This window comes from Notechis scutatus, chromosome 2 (assembly GCF_049901735.1).
Source record: "Notechis scutatus isolate UNSWTSFEM ecotype Mainland chromosome 2, rNotScu1.2, whole genome shotgun sequence".
Classification (NCBI taxonomy): domain Eukaryota; kingdom Metazoa; phylum Chordata; class Lepidosauria; order Squamata; family Elapidae; genus Notechis; species Notechis scutatus.
Window position 1 is genome coordinate 77,389,928 of NC_142010.1, and position 16,648 is coordinate 77,406,575.

A 16,648-nucleotide genomic window follows, 5' to 3' on the forward strand; every position below is an offset into this window, starting at 1 on the left:
ATACTTAGGTTAAAATACAACTGGCTAGAGATGGTCCAGTGTGTTGTGCAAATTCAGGCAAAAACTGAAATGAGAGAAAGAGAGAGATACACAGAACATCTGGGACTCGAAGCAAAGCAAAGCAGCCCTACCACTGATGAGAGAATGCAAGTGCATTATCTCACCTGCAAATGCAGGCGCCGAGTCCTCTTTGCCAAGCAGATGGAATTGGGGCAGGCAGGGGAGAAGGACAAGGGGCTTCTTCCTGACCACTACCATAGTAGTCAGCCTGAGTCCCACGAAGAGATCAGGAGAAGAAATGAGTAAATCTTGGGAAAGCTAATAAAACATGTTACGCTTTGTGGTTTTGAAAAAAAAAGTACAACTCTGATTTCACTAAAATAAATCTTACATTTGATTCATAGCCATCATGGGAATTCTTTTACATAATAACAGAGTTGGAAGAGACCTTGGAAATCTTCTAGTCCAACCCCTGCTCAAGCAGGAAACCCTACACCACTTCAGACAAATGGCTGTCCAGTCTCTTCGTAAAAACTTCCAGAGTTGGAACATTCACAACTTCTGGAGGCTGATTAATTGTTCTGTCAGGAAATTTCTCTTTAGTTCTTAGGATGGTTCTCTCCTTGATTAGTTTCCATCCATTGCTTTTTGTCCTGCCTTCAGGTCAAGGTGGTATTTAGCAGGTTCTGACCAGTTCTGGAGAACCGGTAGCGGAAATTTGTAAGTAGTTTGGAGAACCGGCAAATTCCACCTCTGACTGGAGATTTTACAGTATCCTTCCCCTGCCACGCCCACCAAGCCACGCCCACAGAACCGGTAGTAAAAAAAATAAAATAGAATCCCACCACTGCTTCAGGTGCTTTGGAGAATAGGCTGTTAATAATATCTTATTTAATTTTCCTATAGTATATCTGCTTATCAGAGTACACATGTCCTTAGAAATTTATTCTTATGTTTCCTTAACAGTTTCTTGTCCAGCTCTTATTAAAAGTTCCATGGTTTTTAATATAAATATTTAGGTTTAGTCAAATGTTATGACCACACCCTAAATGGTAACTAAACCATTCCAGTGAAAAGCTACCACTTGTAAATATAGTTAGTTTTAATTACATGGGGGGGGTGTCCTCATCTTCAGAAAGCAGCCAGTTCATTCTGATTCATGTGATTTGAATTGTTACATTGATAGCCTAGCTGCTCAGCTGAGGATAGACCTTCAGTAGCTTCAGGCAAATAAAGTGACAGCCTAGGTAGCTCTGGGGTTTGCAGTAGGCAACTGAATTAGTGTCCACTCCATGTCCTCTCATAGGAGTTCATCAGGTGAAGCTGAATTCCTGTCTGTGGAGCAGCTGTATCCTGCTCCCATCTCTTTGGGCGTCAGCTTAGAGCTGTGATGGTGAACCTATGCTACACATTCCAGAAGTGGCACACAGAGCCATCTCTCTGGGCATGCCAGCCGTTGCCTGTTGCTCTTCTGGGTTCCAGCACGCACATGTGCGTTGGCCAGCTGGTCTTTGCACAGGAGCACCAGAAACCAGAAGAGCAGCTCCCTGGCGCTCATGCATGTGCCAGTCAGCTGGTCTTCGCGCACACATATGCATTAGAAACCAGAAGACCAGGTGGCTGGTGTGCATGCACGTGCCAGAAAGCTAAACTTCCAGTTTCCTGTATTCCCGCATGCACGCACTGTGGAGCTGCTCTTTTGGTTTCTGGTGTGCACATGTACATGCGCGTGCTCCTGTTCCGGTACTCGGTGCTGAAAAGGTTCACCACCACTGGCTTAGAGTGTTGCAAATTACAACCAGAACCAATGTACCTACCTAGCTTAGGTAACACTCGTGCTTATCAAAAATGAAGGCAAATATACATGTCCCAGGACGTTTAGTCTTCCGAGCTTTCAGGCTTGTGCTCAATCCCACCCTCAGGGAACTTCTTTCTCATCAGAATGTGTGCTTTGGGCTATTCTGTGCTATTTTATTCTAACTATTACAGATACAATAGCCCAAAGCACACACTCTGTTGGAGGGAAGTTCCCTGAGGATGGGATCCAGCACAAGTCTGAAAGCTCAGACAAGTAAACCTCTGGTCCTAGACTGACCCATATTGAATCCTGCATTCTTGCTTATCTCTATATCAGAATCAATAATTGGTATGGGGGACAGTTTTTTTTTTTAACCCATTATTTAGCAGGAAAAGAATGGCAGGGAAGGAATGACCTTTCATAGAATCAGACTATTAAAAGAGTTAAAGAAGATATTTAGTCCACTGAATCCAGCCTTCTGCTCTGTGTAGGATTCCAAATAAAAGTACCCTCATAGATGGCTGCCTAGCTTCTTCTGCTTGAACACTTAAATGAGGGGCATCTCACCTTCTCTCTGGATAATTGGTTCAATTGACCATACTGTTCAGACTTCTTCTGTAACAATCAACCCGCCCCCACCCCAAATACTTTCCAATCATTTAAGACTGAGTTCAGTCCTTTTGGTAAGAGAAAAACTCTTGACCTTCTGTGTCTCATCTTTTCAGGTGTTTTATATTATTCAAGTACCTGGATAGTATTTCCTTCAGTCTTTCTTTCTAGTGGCTAATAATTCTAAGTTTTTAAGACCTATTTTTCACGTGACTTACTTTCTACTCCCTTAGCCATCCTTGCCGTTTTCCATACCTATCCCACTTTGACTGAAACTTTCTTACAATGTAGTATCTAGAACTGGACACAATTCTCAAAATGGGGTTTAACAATGCAACATAAATGTAAACACTTCCTTCCTGTGGTTTGAAATTTTTTACTTCTGTTAACAGTGCATCAACTTTTTTGTAGTCATATTTTGTAGCTATACTGCTGACTCATATTCCATTTATAATATTCCAATATTCCAATATCTTTTTCACAAGTGCTATGCCAAGTCAGACCTACCCCATTCCATAACTATGCTTTTGATTTCTGTTAAAAACATTGCATTTGTCTCTGCTCTGGTTCATCTGTTATTTTCATCCAATTTTTCTAATCTATTAAGATCATATAAAATTTTATATTTTTTGCTATCTCACCAGTTTTGTGTCATCAGTAAATTGCCCCTCTTCTTTTAATTTAAATCATTAAATTCTGAATCCCAGGCTAAACTTTGTGCATTTCTCTTCATACCTCTTTTCAATTTGATGAGAAACTATGATGAACACTGAATGTTATTTTTTGGTGTCACTTTGTCTCCTTTTATCCATTTCATTGTCATGCCATCCAACCTGATAATAATTAATGAGCTGGCTAATCAAAATTCATCAGTCAAATACTTTGTTGAAATCAAGGTATCTTTAATACAACATTCCCACATTTTATATTGGAAATTACCCAATAAAAGTAAAATAAAAGTCTGACAATATCCATTCTTGATAAATTCAAGCTGACATCTGATAATCACTGTCTTAAAATCTGTTCAAATATTTCTTGCCACCTGGACTTAGTTGCCATTTATAGATCAAACACCTTATAATAGATGCCAACTCTTTGTTGTTTATGTCTAATATTCTTTCCTAGCCTCTTCACAAATTGTGAAATAACTTCAAAAGCATACTTTAAACAAACCTTTGTTCAAGCAAAATACCCTCTGAAGCATTGTGCAGTCCTAGTGTGTATTTTTCTTTGCCTTTTCACCTCCTGTGCTTGTTCTTTTTGTTTTTCTATCTTTATTGATTCTTTTCTGACATGTCCACACTGGGTACTTCTGCCTTCAATTTACTCCCCACTCCCATTGCTATTACATTGTAATATTTCCTTTTTCAAGAATTCCTACCCAAACTTGAGCATTTGCCCCATACCTTCTCCTGCTGTGGGATCATTACTTACTAAAACTCTTATCTTTGGAAGTTTCCTTAGTTTTATTTTTCTTCAGTCCAGAATCTAAATACAGTAAAATCATTTCCCCCCATTTCAAGATTCAGTCTTATGTTCTTCCCTGAAACTGATGCCATTCATAAACTTGAAATGTGAAATATCCAAACTAGCTTCCCTAACCTGGTGGCTTCCCGATAGGATTTCAGATCTTATAAATTCCCTAACCAGCATGTTGAAGACACCACAGTGGATGGGAAAAGCTAATTGAAATGTTTCAGCTCAGCACTGTGACTCGGCTTCCAGCCTGCGCTGCTTGCTGAGAAGAGGCTCAGGCATTAGTTTGATTTGATTTCTGAGATCTGGGATCGGAAACCGCGCACTTCTCCTCGGAAAACCGTGGCCTTTGGAGACCATTCCAAAAGTTGGGCCAGTCATTTTTGTGGCCCCGCGTCCTTCCATTCGCCAGTTGAAGTCACCGCCTGCTATTGCGAAAGCCAAGTGGTTTGTTTATATGGACGCGTGAACCAGGGTCGCGTCGCCGTGTCAAACGTTGCTCACGGCCCCCCCCCCCCCTCCCGCCGGCACCTTCCACGTTTGGCGAGGCAAAAGAATCCATTCAGTCCATCCTAAGGAGCCTCCCGACTCCTGTCCCACCCCAACTCCCAGCGCCGCTCGGTTCGACCCGTTCTTTGCTTGAGTAGAGGGGGGGGGGGGAATTGGCAGTGCAGCGACTTCTCCGTCCGCGCGCAGTCGCCTTCCTCAAGTCCGTCGCCAGCGCACCGGGCTCGCTACGTTACCTCACCCCACAGAAGCGAAGTAGCCGGCGCACCCGCGGACGGCTTGCACGTGTCTGCCGCTGTGGGCAGCGCTCGGGCTGCCTGACGAGAAGCGCGCGCGCGCGGCTCCTTTAACAGGATGGTACCACCTCCGCCCCTTCCCTTTCCTTCCCTTCCCTTCCTTTTCTTGGCGGCGTCGGCGTCGGCACAGCAGCCCACTGTCTGCTCCAGGCCCGGACAAAGTCAAAGGACTGAGAGAAGAGCCTTTGCTGCCCGCTAAAGCCGGCGGCCCGGTGGGGCGCGGCCAGTGCATGAGGGCAGCGGGCGGAGGCGCAGAAGAAGGAGGAGGAGGAGGAGGCGGGGGCGGCGGTGAGTCCCTCCCGCTCGCCCGCCTGGGCACTGGCAGCCCTTGCCGCCGCCTCCGCTCCTCACCGGGGCCCGGGAGACTGAGGCCGCCGCGAAGAGCCCGGGACATGCGGCCTCCCCAGCCACAGCCATCGCCGAGGAGACGGAGGACATGAGGCTCCGCAATGGCACCTTCCTCACGCTGCTGCTCGGCTGCCTTTGCGCGCTCTTCTCGCTTTCGTGGTACGGGGCCTTCGGCGGGCACAAAGGTAAGGAAGGGGCTCGCGAGGGAGGGAGAGAGGAGCGCTCCCGCCTTGCGCACTGCGCCTGGCCCGGGTGAGGGCAGAGACCCCGGCCCATCCGGAGAGCAACCTAGACCAACGTCCCAGCCTAAGGGAGGGAGCCCGAAACCTGCTGCCTCGGTCCCCTCCTTCTCCCGTTGCTTGAGGGAGACACCCTTCACCGGAACTTGAATTGGGATCTCGGAATGCCCCCCCAGTTCTTCAGTTGAACCCCCATCTCCTGTCCTGATTCTCTCTCGCACCCCCTTCTTTCTTTCTTTCTTTCTTTCTTTCTTTCTTTCTTTCTTTCTTTCTTTCTTTCTTTCTTTCTTTCTTTTTTTTTGCAAAAGGGCTGCTGTGTCCACATCCGTCCCTTTTTGGGTTATTCCTCGGAGCACCCAAAACATGATTGGGAGATACTTCCCCTTCCCCTCTCCTTCTTTTAATCTGAGATGAGAGCCCCTGTGCGTTTTGGCCCTGCCAGCAAGTGATCAATGACCTTCGCCCCCTCGCCGTTTAGGAGCTTCTCGTTCATTGATGAGCTATGGTAGAAAATGGAGAGAAATTTACTCCTATCTCCCCCCCAACAGGTAGTTGCCTGTCTCCTTTTTCTTCCACACCCTTTCTTATTGCTGTTGTGGGCAATATCCATTTTTGCACTTAATATTTCCCTAGGAAAGCATCTACAAATCTTATTCAGTTACACAGGATGTTTATTAGGTGTATTTTTTTGACTTTTAACCCAGGTTTGATCAAGGATAACATATGATTCTTCCTTTGTGTACCTGGTGTCCCTAAACTTTGAAGCATTGGAAGGGAGCATAAACAAAGCAAGACCATCAATTGAGTCCTATGCTATAGTTTACAGAACTGGAACATTTATCTGGTGCCCTTGATTCTATTTCCCCCCTTTGTTTTTATTAGTATGGCTCTGTATTGAACTGGAATATACTTTTTAAAAAGACCTATCCCTGTTGTTTATATTATTTGAAATATTTCATGAGAAATGTGTTCATCAGCTGGAATTGTGAGTCTCTTTGTAGCAATAAAAGAAAATGAAAATTAGTGGCAATGGCCCAACGAGGAAGTCAGTTATAAGAAGGAATTATGTCTGAGGTGTGTTAATAAGGTTTTAAAGACTATATTGCACATAGTTTTTGAAGTTGTAAATGTGTTAAATGATAATTCAGGAATTTTATTCTAAGATTCATGTATAGGAAAACTGATGCTTCTGTTAACTAAGTTAGGAAAGTATAAAAATGGGTTCTCTGATTGTTACTTGTTTATTATTCTTAGGGCTACTCAACACTTTGCATTTTTTAAACTGAAATAAAAGAACATGAAGGACAGTGATTGCCCCTGTTCCATATAATGGTCCTGTATTACATATACTTAGCATTGATATCTACTGCCAGACAGCTATGTTAGACACCTGTGCCAGTATAAACTCACCATCAGTTCTTTGGATGGATGCCATGCCATTGTTCTTAAAACTACAGTATTGTCAAAAAAAAAACAACAACAAACAACCCTGCACCATTAACTACATTAACTGACAAGACTTTTAAAAACAAATATCAGTTAATTATGAAAATATATCAACAGTTGATTTGCATCAGTACCTTGAGGTTATTTTATCTGCCAGCTCTGAAATTGAATTAATGGACTTTGTAATATTGCCCTTTTGTGTGACTTTCAACACATCCTGGAACAGTAAGTTTTACAATGGGACTTCGGCACTTTTATTTCAGGAGAATCATCTAAACACTAAACGATCATAACAACATAGAGAACATTCTTTGTAGAGAAACAAATGCAAGCTTTTTATTAGAATTATGAAACGGTAATTTTTCAGTAGGTTTTTTTTAGCTTAGAAAATTAAAATGGCACACATGAAATATATTTTCTATCAGTTTTCCTATCAACATTCTCGATATTTACATGAATGTCAATATTTTTTAATATTCTATATGAAATAGTAAGCTGATTATAAAGATTTATTGTCTTATTGAATTTGGCAAGCTTGTTTGCTTGTTACATCACAGACACTAAGTTAAATAGCTACATGGATCTTCATCTGTTATGATAAGAGAGTTGGAAAAGCCTGTACAGAGTTGAAGGACAGATTTGCTTTTAGAAGGCAACATTTTTCAAAGTATCAGGACTGGTATAAATTCTATCAACTCAAGAAAAGAGAGGGTTTACCCCCACCCCTTTCACTTCCTTCGTATACAATAAGTGTTGCTATGAAGTGTAAAAGGGAATGATATGAATCTAATTCCCAAATCAGTATTGTAAAACATAAATTTATGTAAAAGTGATGCACCATATAGGTGCACATACAGGTAGCCATTGTTAGGACCAGAATTTCCATTGATAGGTGATAATAAGTGAGTCACATCCAATTTGACGAGCTTGTTTGCCATGGTTGTGAAGCAAATCACTGTAGTTGTTAAGTAAGTCATACTGTCCCTTAAACGAATCTGGCTTACCCCATTGACTTTGCTTGTCAGACATTGTCTGGGAAGGTCAGACAATTGGGCATCAGGTGCTGCAACCATTGTAAATACATGCTGGTTGCCGAATGCTTGCATTTTGATCCACTTGACCATGGGGATTCTGCAAGGTTATAAGTGTGAAGGCTGGTTGTCAGTCACTCCCCACCCCCCCACCCCCAGTACCATTGTAACTTTGAACAGTTGCTAAATGAATGATGATAAATTGAGGACAACCTTGTACTAGTAGAGTTCTTTGCCTTTGAAAGCAGAAAGGTGTTTCATGCGCCTATCTGAACTCCTTATATCACTTCCCTCTGTATCTGAGATTTAGCTGAATGCAGGAAAAGGTGCATTGTACTAAAGCAGATCCAGACAGGTGCTATGTATGAGCCTCCTTGCATTTAGAAATACTTTTTACCTTTCAATCTGAAGTAATACTGTGAATACCATGGAAAGCTGACTCTGCTTCTTATATTTCACCTTACATTTTCCAGCAGTATTATGCTGTAATTTTCTTTATTCTTCTTTACTTGAAGATCTTCAATAAGGGTTTTAGGGATGATTTTCATCTTAAAATGTCCCAGTTTAACTTGTTATACCTGCTGGCCCCTTCTCCAGTAGCATTAATTTACAAAAGCAGGTATCAGTGATAATAATCTGTTCTTCATTGCTACACTGGCAATGTTTATACTACATAAAGGACTGTTGTATAAGCTAAATTTCTCCATCACTTTAAGGTCCAAACTTCCAGATTTAGCATAATCATGCTTTAGGAACTGGTTGCCTCTGGCATGCTGACTGTTGTATTCATCTTCAGTCATTATTTCATCCATTAGATTTTCCACTGAAAACTGACACCACCCTACCATAGCTTCAAGGTTTGTAAAATATATAATGTCAGACCCGTGGTCTGGCGACTAGGATGATTAGAGCAAACTGAAAGAACAAAAAAAAAAAAAAACACCCAATCACTTTGTAAGGGAAAAAAAAACCCCAAACAATTGTTGCACCTGCAAATCAGGACCACAGAACTTGGCAGGGATTCACTACAGATAAAACAGGATTAGTGTGGAGGGGATAGCAGACTTTAGGATGGCATCACTTTGCACAAACATAGGAAAGGTGCAGAATGGTTTAACTCAATACACTAGTAGGCAATGATGTGGTTTCTTGGTTTTGGCATGCTTTAATGCGTTGTTGAACCCATCCAGTGATTTCCTCTAGTTTTGCCTTTTTATTGAGCTTTATGCTGTTACTGTGCTGCTAGAAAACAAACCTTTCTTTTTAATGAATGTTAATATGGTTGTTGTGAAGGTTAGAGTCTGGAGGCTGTTGCTAAACCTAGCATCAGTCAAACTACTTAAGGAGTAGTCCTTCTTGTCAATGGGTTTCATTCGGGCAAGGCTAATGGATATTGTGCTTTGCCTACTGCTTAGCTTCTTTATTAACTTAGTGCCTCTACTTTGCCTGCTAGTTTCTACATTTTAGAAGTCATTAGGGCCATATCATCCATCTGTCTGGAGGCTATTTTACTCCCCCTACCCATTTAAACAATGTGTCTTTGTAGCTCTGCATAATGGGTTTGGGCTGGGGATGCCCTTCCTTGCTTCCCTTGCATTACTCATCAACTAAAAGGTTCTTTCAGCTATGGTATAAATCCCATTAAAACCTCCTCCCTACAGAGTTTTAAATAAACAGATTTGGAGAATGATACCAGTAGAGAGATTTCTGTCTATTGCTATCTAGGCCTTCTTGAAAACATTATATGTGCCCTTCTTTGTTCCCCTGTTATTTTAAACACTGGAAAAAAACTGATTTCTGCTCCTATTTGTAATGGTTGTAAAAGACAATGACATGTAATTTTCTATTTAAATAAAAAAATGCAGCTTAGGTAATACTCGTACGAATGGCATTGAAATGAAAACAGTCTTCTTACACTTTATTCTTGCTGTTTAATTAGTAATCATTTCATGTTGTAAGATAGTGAATTCTAGTATTTTTCTCCTTTTGTTATTTAGAGTTGTACATCTTTCAGGTTTTTTTTAAGCACATTATTTTTCAAATAGCATGAGACTACCAGTATAGAGTAGGCAGGGATGGGATTCAACCAGTGTTACTACAGTTTGGTGACTACACTGCACGCGCATGTAAAAAACTTTAAGCTTTGCCGCCCAGACAGCTGAAAAGTGCTGCACGCAGGTGCGCAGCGTTTGAAAAGCCATTTTTTCCCTGCTTTTTCAACCTCAGCTGAAACCTCAGCTTTGCCGCGCAAAGCAGCTGAGGTTGAAAAAGCAGGAAATAAAGGACAGGTAAGAGCCTGGGCAGGTGGGTGGGCCAAACAGCAGCAAACATAGAACCGGTTCTGTGTCTTCTGCTCTTCAGAGCTGTCGGTTCTACAGAACCAAGGCAGAACCAGTAGCATCCCACCCCTGATAGTAGGTAAATGTTGAATAGATTATTTAGTTATTTGTTTGCTGTAATCGTAGCTCACCTTTTCTTTAGAAACTGAAGCTGTCTTATATAGTACTTTCGCCTTCTAAATGTTCTTGTAACAAACAGGGTTGGGAAATGTAAAGTAGTTAGGCTGAAACTCAGCTTTAAAAAGTCCTTTCCAGATTTCCTTCAGTTTGGCCACAGCATGATGTGTCATTTGGACTGTGTTTCTGACAGCTCCTAATTGGTGGATTCCCCTGCTTTTTTTTTCTCCTCCCTTCTTAGCTGGTTAAAAAAACTGAAAGAAAGCAAATACAACACTTTTGGATGGAAGTGTGACTTCAACCAGAAGAAGAAAGTGGCAGAAGTGTTGAGATTTTACTTTTTTTTTTTTAAAAAAAAGGACAGATCCTTTAAAAAGGAACTTGCCAAAAGCTTTTTACCCCTGGTGAACCTGTTTTTTTTTTTTTTAATGACACTGGCAGAGACTAGTGCCTGGAGAGGTGGGGTATTCTTGCACAGTAGCTACTTGGAGTGAAGCAATTTGCCTACAATGAAATGAAGCAGAGAAGCTAGAGAGAGAAGTGCTTGAACTGGCACAGACTGGAAAACCCAGGGAGCAGAAAATTCAGGTAGAGGCTGTCTTCCTTGGGAGCATATAAAGGAGGGGGGGGGGGGGGGGGGGGGGGGTGGGGGGGGGGGGGGGGGGGGGTTTTGGGGGTTTTTTTCGGGTTTGGTTTGGGGGGGTTTTGGTTGTGGGGGTTACATTATGCATTTTTTTACCTCAATCAATGGTTGGTGGCAATGGTACAGTGGCCACTGATGTGATGGCAAGATGACCTGAATGGGAATTTGGATTTGAGTTATGTTGATCACTGCATATTAAATAGTTCAAATCAATCATAACAAGAATTAAGTTGAATCTAAGAAAAAAAAATATTGAGCATGCCTAGGCCCATGGGAATGACAAGTTAAAATCAGCTGAGAATACCTTCCTCTATTTTGCAATATTTAGGAGGAGGAGGCAAGTTTGCAATTATAAGACTCTTGACATAAGGTATAAAAGTGAAAAGAGATGATGCATTTTACTCCTTTATGACCTTTGTATTTTAGTATTTGTATATCTACTAGTTAACATCTTTGCAACTTGGAGTAAAGTGTTAGAGTTTGCACATTATGTGTTGACAGACTTTGGCTGACAATACTTTTTATCAGGAAGCTTTTTTAAAAAAAATATTCCAGTAATTTAAGCATAATGGAAATGAGAGCTGCTGAAATAATCAATACCTCTAGCTTTTAACTAAAGCTTACAGAGAAGTCCCAAGTCAGTGGTATGGATGAAGCTGTGGAGTACTTGTTGCCTGAATTACAGATTGTAGAGACATAGCTAGAACTGGGGAGTAAAAACTGTAAGACTAGAGGCAGTCTCTCAGAAAAAAAAAAGGTTTGATATTTATAGGCAAGACACAGGTTAACCAGCATGGAACAAGACAAAAAAATAGGTAACTTTGAACCTTACTATTGTTAAAGGAGTTGTAATTCAGTTTTTATGTACTTAAAACTCCCAACAAGCCTGGTGTGAATTCTGCTGCTTGTGCAGTTAGAGAATGTTGTGGGAGTTTCCAGAGAAGACTTAATTTTTCATCGTTTGGGCAGTTGGCAAGAAAGTATTGGAGCAGGTGACAGGAAGCATAATCACTCTGTTTCTTCTGTTGGTCTATGTGAGAGGCCTTTACTATAATAGTATCTGTGATACTGCAGATTTTCCTTTCTGATGCAGTTCGATATGACATTCAGGCCTGGTCTACTAGCTGGTTTGTGATTCAGTGCGTTGCTGAAAACATTCCCTTGTAAAGTTTTGTCTGGTCTCTTTCTCATAGTTATGGACTGTGAGCATGGGGCATAAGAAAAAAGGAGATTGTAAGAGGCTGAGGAAATGTAGGAAAGGCAACAAAAACAAACTCTTCTAGTCCCAATTGAAGGAGAAGCTGAATAGTCTTCTCATTTCACTTTCGTAACAATAGCAAACTTTTATACAACTATGGCTTTTGTTCTGATTTTGTTATTTTGGCTCTACATTGAACACTTAACTCCTCCCCACTTCAGAAGCAGGGGTGTCAAATTTACATTGTCACGGTGGCACCATGTGATGTATCAGGACTTTTTTCCCCTTTGCCAAACTGGGCACGGGCGTGGCCAGCATGTGACGATCCAGCCGGCGAAAGTTTGACAGCCCGGATGTAAAGAGTTAAACTATTTACATAAGGTGTTTCCTAACGCAGGCAAAGCAGTTCAGGTGTGGCATATGAACAGCTCAACCTTTCTTCATCATTTGTTTCTATCACTGTTTAGTGTCCTAGGACAGTCTTCTTGAATGCCTTGTCAGATGCAATAGATGACAATTCCCATCAAGCATAATCTGATTGGAAGAGGCTATTCTAGTATATCAAATTATAGTTGGCATTTAAAATAACTTATTTATTTATCATATTTATATGGCTTGCCATTTCAAAGAAAATAACTCTGAGTAGCATACAACAATCAATAAAAGCAACAAATATGTGAAAACCATCATTTTAAACATATAAAAAAATCATTATTAAAAATAAGAAACCCTAGAAATTTAAAATACTGTATACAATCCACAAAAAGACAGTGAAATATTAAACACAACGCAGCTATTTAAGAAATTATCCAGCTCCCTGGGGACCGAGGCCTGGTGACACAACCAGGTCTTGAGAGACTTCTGAAATAATAACAGGGATGGAGCTAATCTGATTTCAGGGATGGGGGGGGGGAGGGACAATGTTCCATAGGGTGCACCCTATGATGGCGGAGGCCCATCTCTTGGAGCCCCCCAAACTACAATAGTTTTTTCTAATTACTCCCATGGATCTATTTCAGACAACCTGGGTATGGATGGCTCAAAGAACCTTTTGCTGGGGCATGTGGAGGAATTTTCCCAGCATCTGTTGGATAAAAGTACTTGGATTTCTCAGCTGGGCACTAACTCAGTTGTAGGTCTTGTGGGGATGTTTAGGGAGGAGTCTTGCCCTGTTATCTGGAAGTAGTTTGACCAGCTGGACATGAGGAATTGGACAGGATACTTAGGGCTGTGAGCTTAGCCACTTGCTGTTTAGATTCACATCCCTCGTTGTTGATAAACATGCCTGGTTGGGAGGGGGAAAGCGTGTGAATGAGTTCTAGCAATGGTTAATGCTTCCTTGAAGGAGGAGATTGTTCCTTTGCCTGCTAAGGAGGGTTTCTTTCACCCCCCACTTCAAGAAGCCATCACTGGGCCCCCCTATACTAAATTTCCATCCAGTATCTAATCTTCATTTTGAGGATTGAGGAGGTGGTAGCACAGCATCTTCAGAGAACGTGAAATGAAACCAGATTATCTGAATTCTTTTCATTTGGGCTGCAGGTCATGATGTGGGACAGAACTGGCATTGATTGCACTTTGAATGATCCCTGGCAAGGGCGTGGTGAAGGTAGTGCATCTGTCCTTGCCTTTCTCGACCTCTCTGTAGCTTTTGATACCATCTACCATGGTATCCTTCAGGATTGCTTCAGGATTGGGATGGGCAGCACATGTTGCGAAAGTTCACATCCTTTCTGCAGGGCCAATTCTATAGTCAGTGGTGGTTGGGGAGAAAAAAATTCCCGACATCCACTCCTGCTGCGTGGGATACGGCAAGGCTTGGTACTCTCCCCTCTCTCCTATTCTACGTCTACATGAGACTGTTCATCCATCATCACCACAGGGTGACGTATTATGAGTATACTGATGATACTCAATTATATATCCTCGATCCTGGCAAATTAAGCAATACTGCAAAGGATTATGGTGCCTGGAGGCTGTTACACTATGGTTGGGAACAAGAGGTTTAGATGAATTCTGGAAAGACTTGAGTGACTTTGGATTTTGGGGCCTTCTGGTTATAGGATTATACCACCTTTTGCGCTGGTTCGAGTGGCACTACTGGATGTGCAATTTGGGGTCCTCCTAGACTCACGACTCCTGATGAAAGAGCAGAGAGCCATTTTGGTTAAGAGGGACTTTGTATGGGTTTGTGTTGTGTGTGCCAGTTGTGCCCATTCTTAAATCATAGGACTCTGCTTACTGTAACTCAAGTCACTTCATATTTGGATTTCTGTAATGTGTTCTAAATGAGGCTGCCTTTGAAGAGTATGTGGATGCTTCAGCTGGTGCAAAAGACAGCAGCGTGGGGAGTTATATATGCCCGTAGAGCAATACATATTGCACCTCTGCTCCACAAGTGGTATTATTTGCTGGTTTGTGATGAAATATTTAAAAGAAAATTAGCTAGATTCCAATTTTCGTTTAGCAGCACAGAGTTACAATTATTTTTAATACCTAAAAATTGCCAGAGCTATGTTGACTTACAGGAGAAAAATTATGAGTCACTGACATTTTTTGTGCATCAGGTGTCAAAATGAAGCAGCATGATGGTGCCCACGGTTGAAACTTGTTCATTAGAAACTGGACTGAAGCCATTTAATGGGCTATCAGGCATACCTGACTTTAACTAGGCAGCTGCTTGCACTGACAGGTGTGAATGATGATCTAGAAATGGGAAAATACTGCAGTCGTCAGGTAACAATTAAACCTTTGAAGCACACAATTCTATAGTAGCAATCTTTTTGCACAAAAGAGTAACTCCATGCCACAGCTTCTGAAAAAACCACAGCAAATCATTTATCAAAATTAGTACCAGTTCAAATACATTGTGTTTTCTTTGCTTATTTACAACTTTATTACTGCTGCTAACTGGTAAACATTTATTAAGAATGTCGGTCAGCTGTATTTGTTTTTACATATGCAATTTATTACATGGAACAAATGTACCCATTTATCCAATATGGTAAAACAAAAATATGGGTAGAATTATGCCTCACTTAATATACAATAAGTAACAGATCCTTTTTGGAAACAGAACATTTGGTTTTTGGGAAGATATAATGGATGCATTGCCAAATTACTATTACAGTAAAAAAAAAAGAAATGATTGGGAAGGGGAAGGGTACCCACACACAGAAGGGCAAAGGAAACTGTCTGATTGTCAAAGAGAACTGGCCTAAAAGTCCCAAAGCACGATTATGTTCCTTTGAATCATTTGCTCACCCCCTCCAACTCTATTGCTTTGGCTCAACACTCATAGCATCCAAGATCCATTTCTCCAAGTCACTCATTTCTTTGTTTCTCTTTCGATCATGAGCCTTCCTTCCCATTTTTTCTTTCATCTCCAGGAATAGCATATCTGCTCTCTCTCCTCAGTTAGGTAGTTTTACAAGCTTTCCTAATGTCTCCCTGTGGTCCGTATGTTCTTCACTACTTATGCTACTAATTCTTGCATTTTGCTTACCAAGTTGCGATGTGTGTTCCTTTTATCAAGACAAACCCATATTCCCTCCTCACCAAACAATGATAACTGGATCTATGAGGACACTTTAAAGTGAGGCATTGACCTAGGAGTTATTTCCTAGGAATATCTGATCTGGTATCATCCTGAGGCATTTTGTATAATTATGAAAGCAGATTATGATGAGATGTTTCAATATTCTGGTCTGTTGAAAATTTGTCCTTCTTTAAGGTACTTTGAAGATTAAAAAAAGGGGTATTTGGTACACATTGGTGCCTATGGTGTGCTATGTAATTCCTAATAAATTTTGGAGATAGACATTTTATGTTTTCTTAATTTGGTCATTTTTTAAAGAAATAACAAGAAAACAAAACCTCCTGCAAAATGAGTTTGACTGATGAAGTCATTTTCTCTTCATTTCTCACCTTGTACCTTAAATAATGGAATAGGTTAATAACTGAGACCTATTTACTTTCACATTTCATTTCAGTACTTTTGTCTAAAGCTTTTCTGTTGCTCATGGTTTTTTTGTGTTTCTAGAGTTCACAGATTAGGTGACAGAGGCATCATTTCCTCTTCTGCAGTGAAGTTAGATTTATTGGTAGTGCTTGCTTTATTCCATTTAACTTTTCCAATCAGTGTCATTTTTGTAATGAGATTTTCTGTAGTCCATCATCACTTTTGGGAATACCCGCTGAATGAATAAAATCTCTCACTATCCTAACACTGCATTAATAGTCTTCCCACCCCACACCCCATTCCCTGCCTCTTCTGCCTCTAGGCTGGTTGAACCAGAATAATAACCGTATCACAACTCTGATACGAAAAGAAACGAAGTTTCTTTAATATTCTATTATTTAATATGAATGTGTTATTTTACTAACCTCATTGAGATTCCTTACCTGCAGGAGCGAAAGTTATATGAGGGGAAGGTGGTCAGAAAGATTAGAACAAACTAACAATGGTAGTGCTTCTCTGACTCAGTTTTCTGTAGCAGAAATAAGTATTGATCAGTTTTTGAATAAGCTAATATAGAGATGTATATATTCATAACTTTAAACTTGTGGCATAGATTCCATGAATGCCTTCTTACAAGTGA

General features: G+C 41.0%; 1 protein-coding gene across 1 annotated transcript in view; it reads left to right on the forward strand.

Moving 5' to 3' along the window:
• Nucleotides 1-5,028: 5,028 nt before the first annotated feature.
• The window catches only part of MGAT4B (alpha-1,3-mannosyl-glycoprotein 4-beta-N-acetylglucosaminyltransferase B), a 115,837-nt gene continuing 104,217 nt past the window's right edge, over nucleotides 5,029-16,648 (forward strand). Inside the window, exon 1 of the mRNA XM_026686389.2 lies at nucleotides 5,029-5,219. Coding sequence (XP_026542174.2) covers nucleotides 5,123-5,219 — 97 coding nt within the window. The 5' untranslated portion in view covers nucleotides 5,029-5,122. The remainder of the gene's footprint in view (nucleotides 5,220-16,648) is intronic.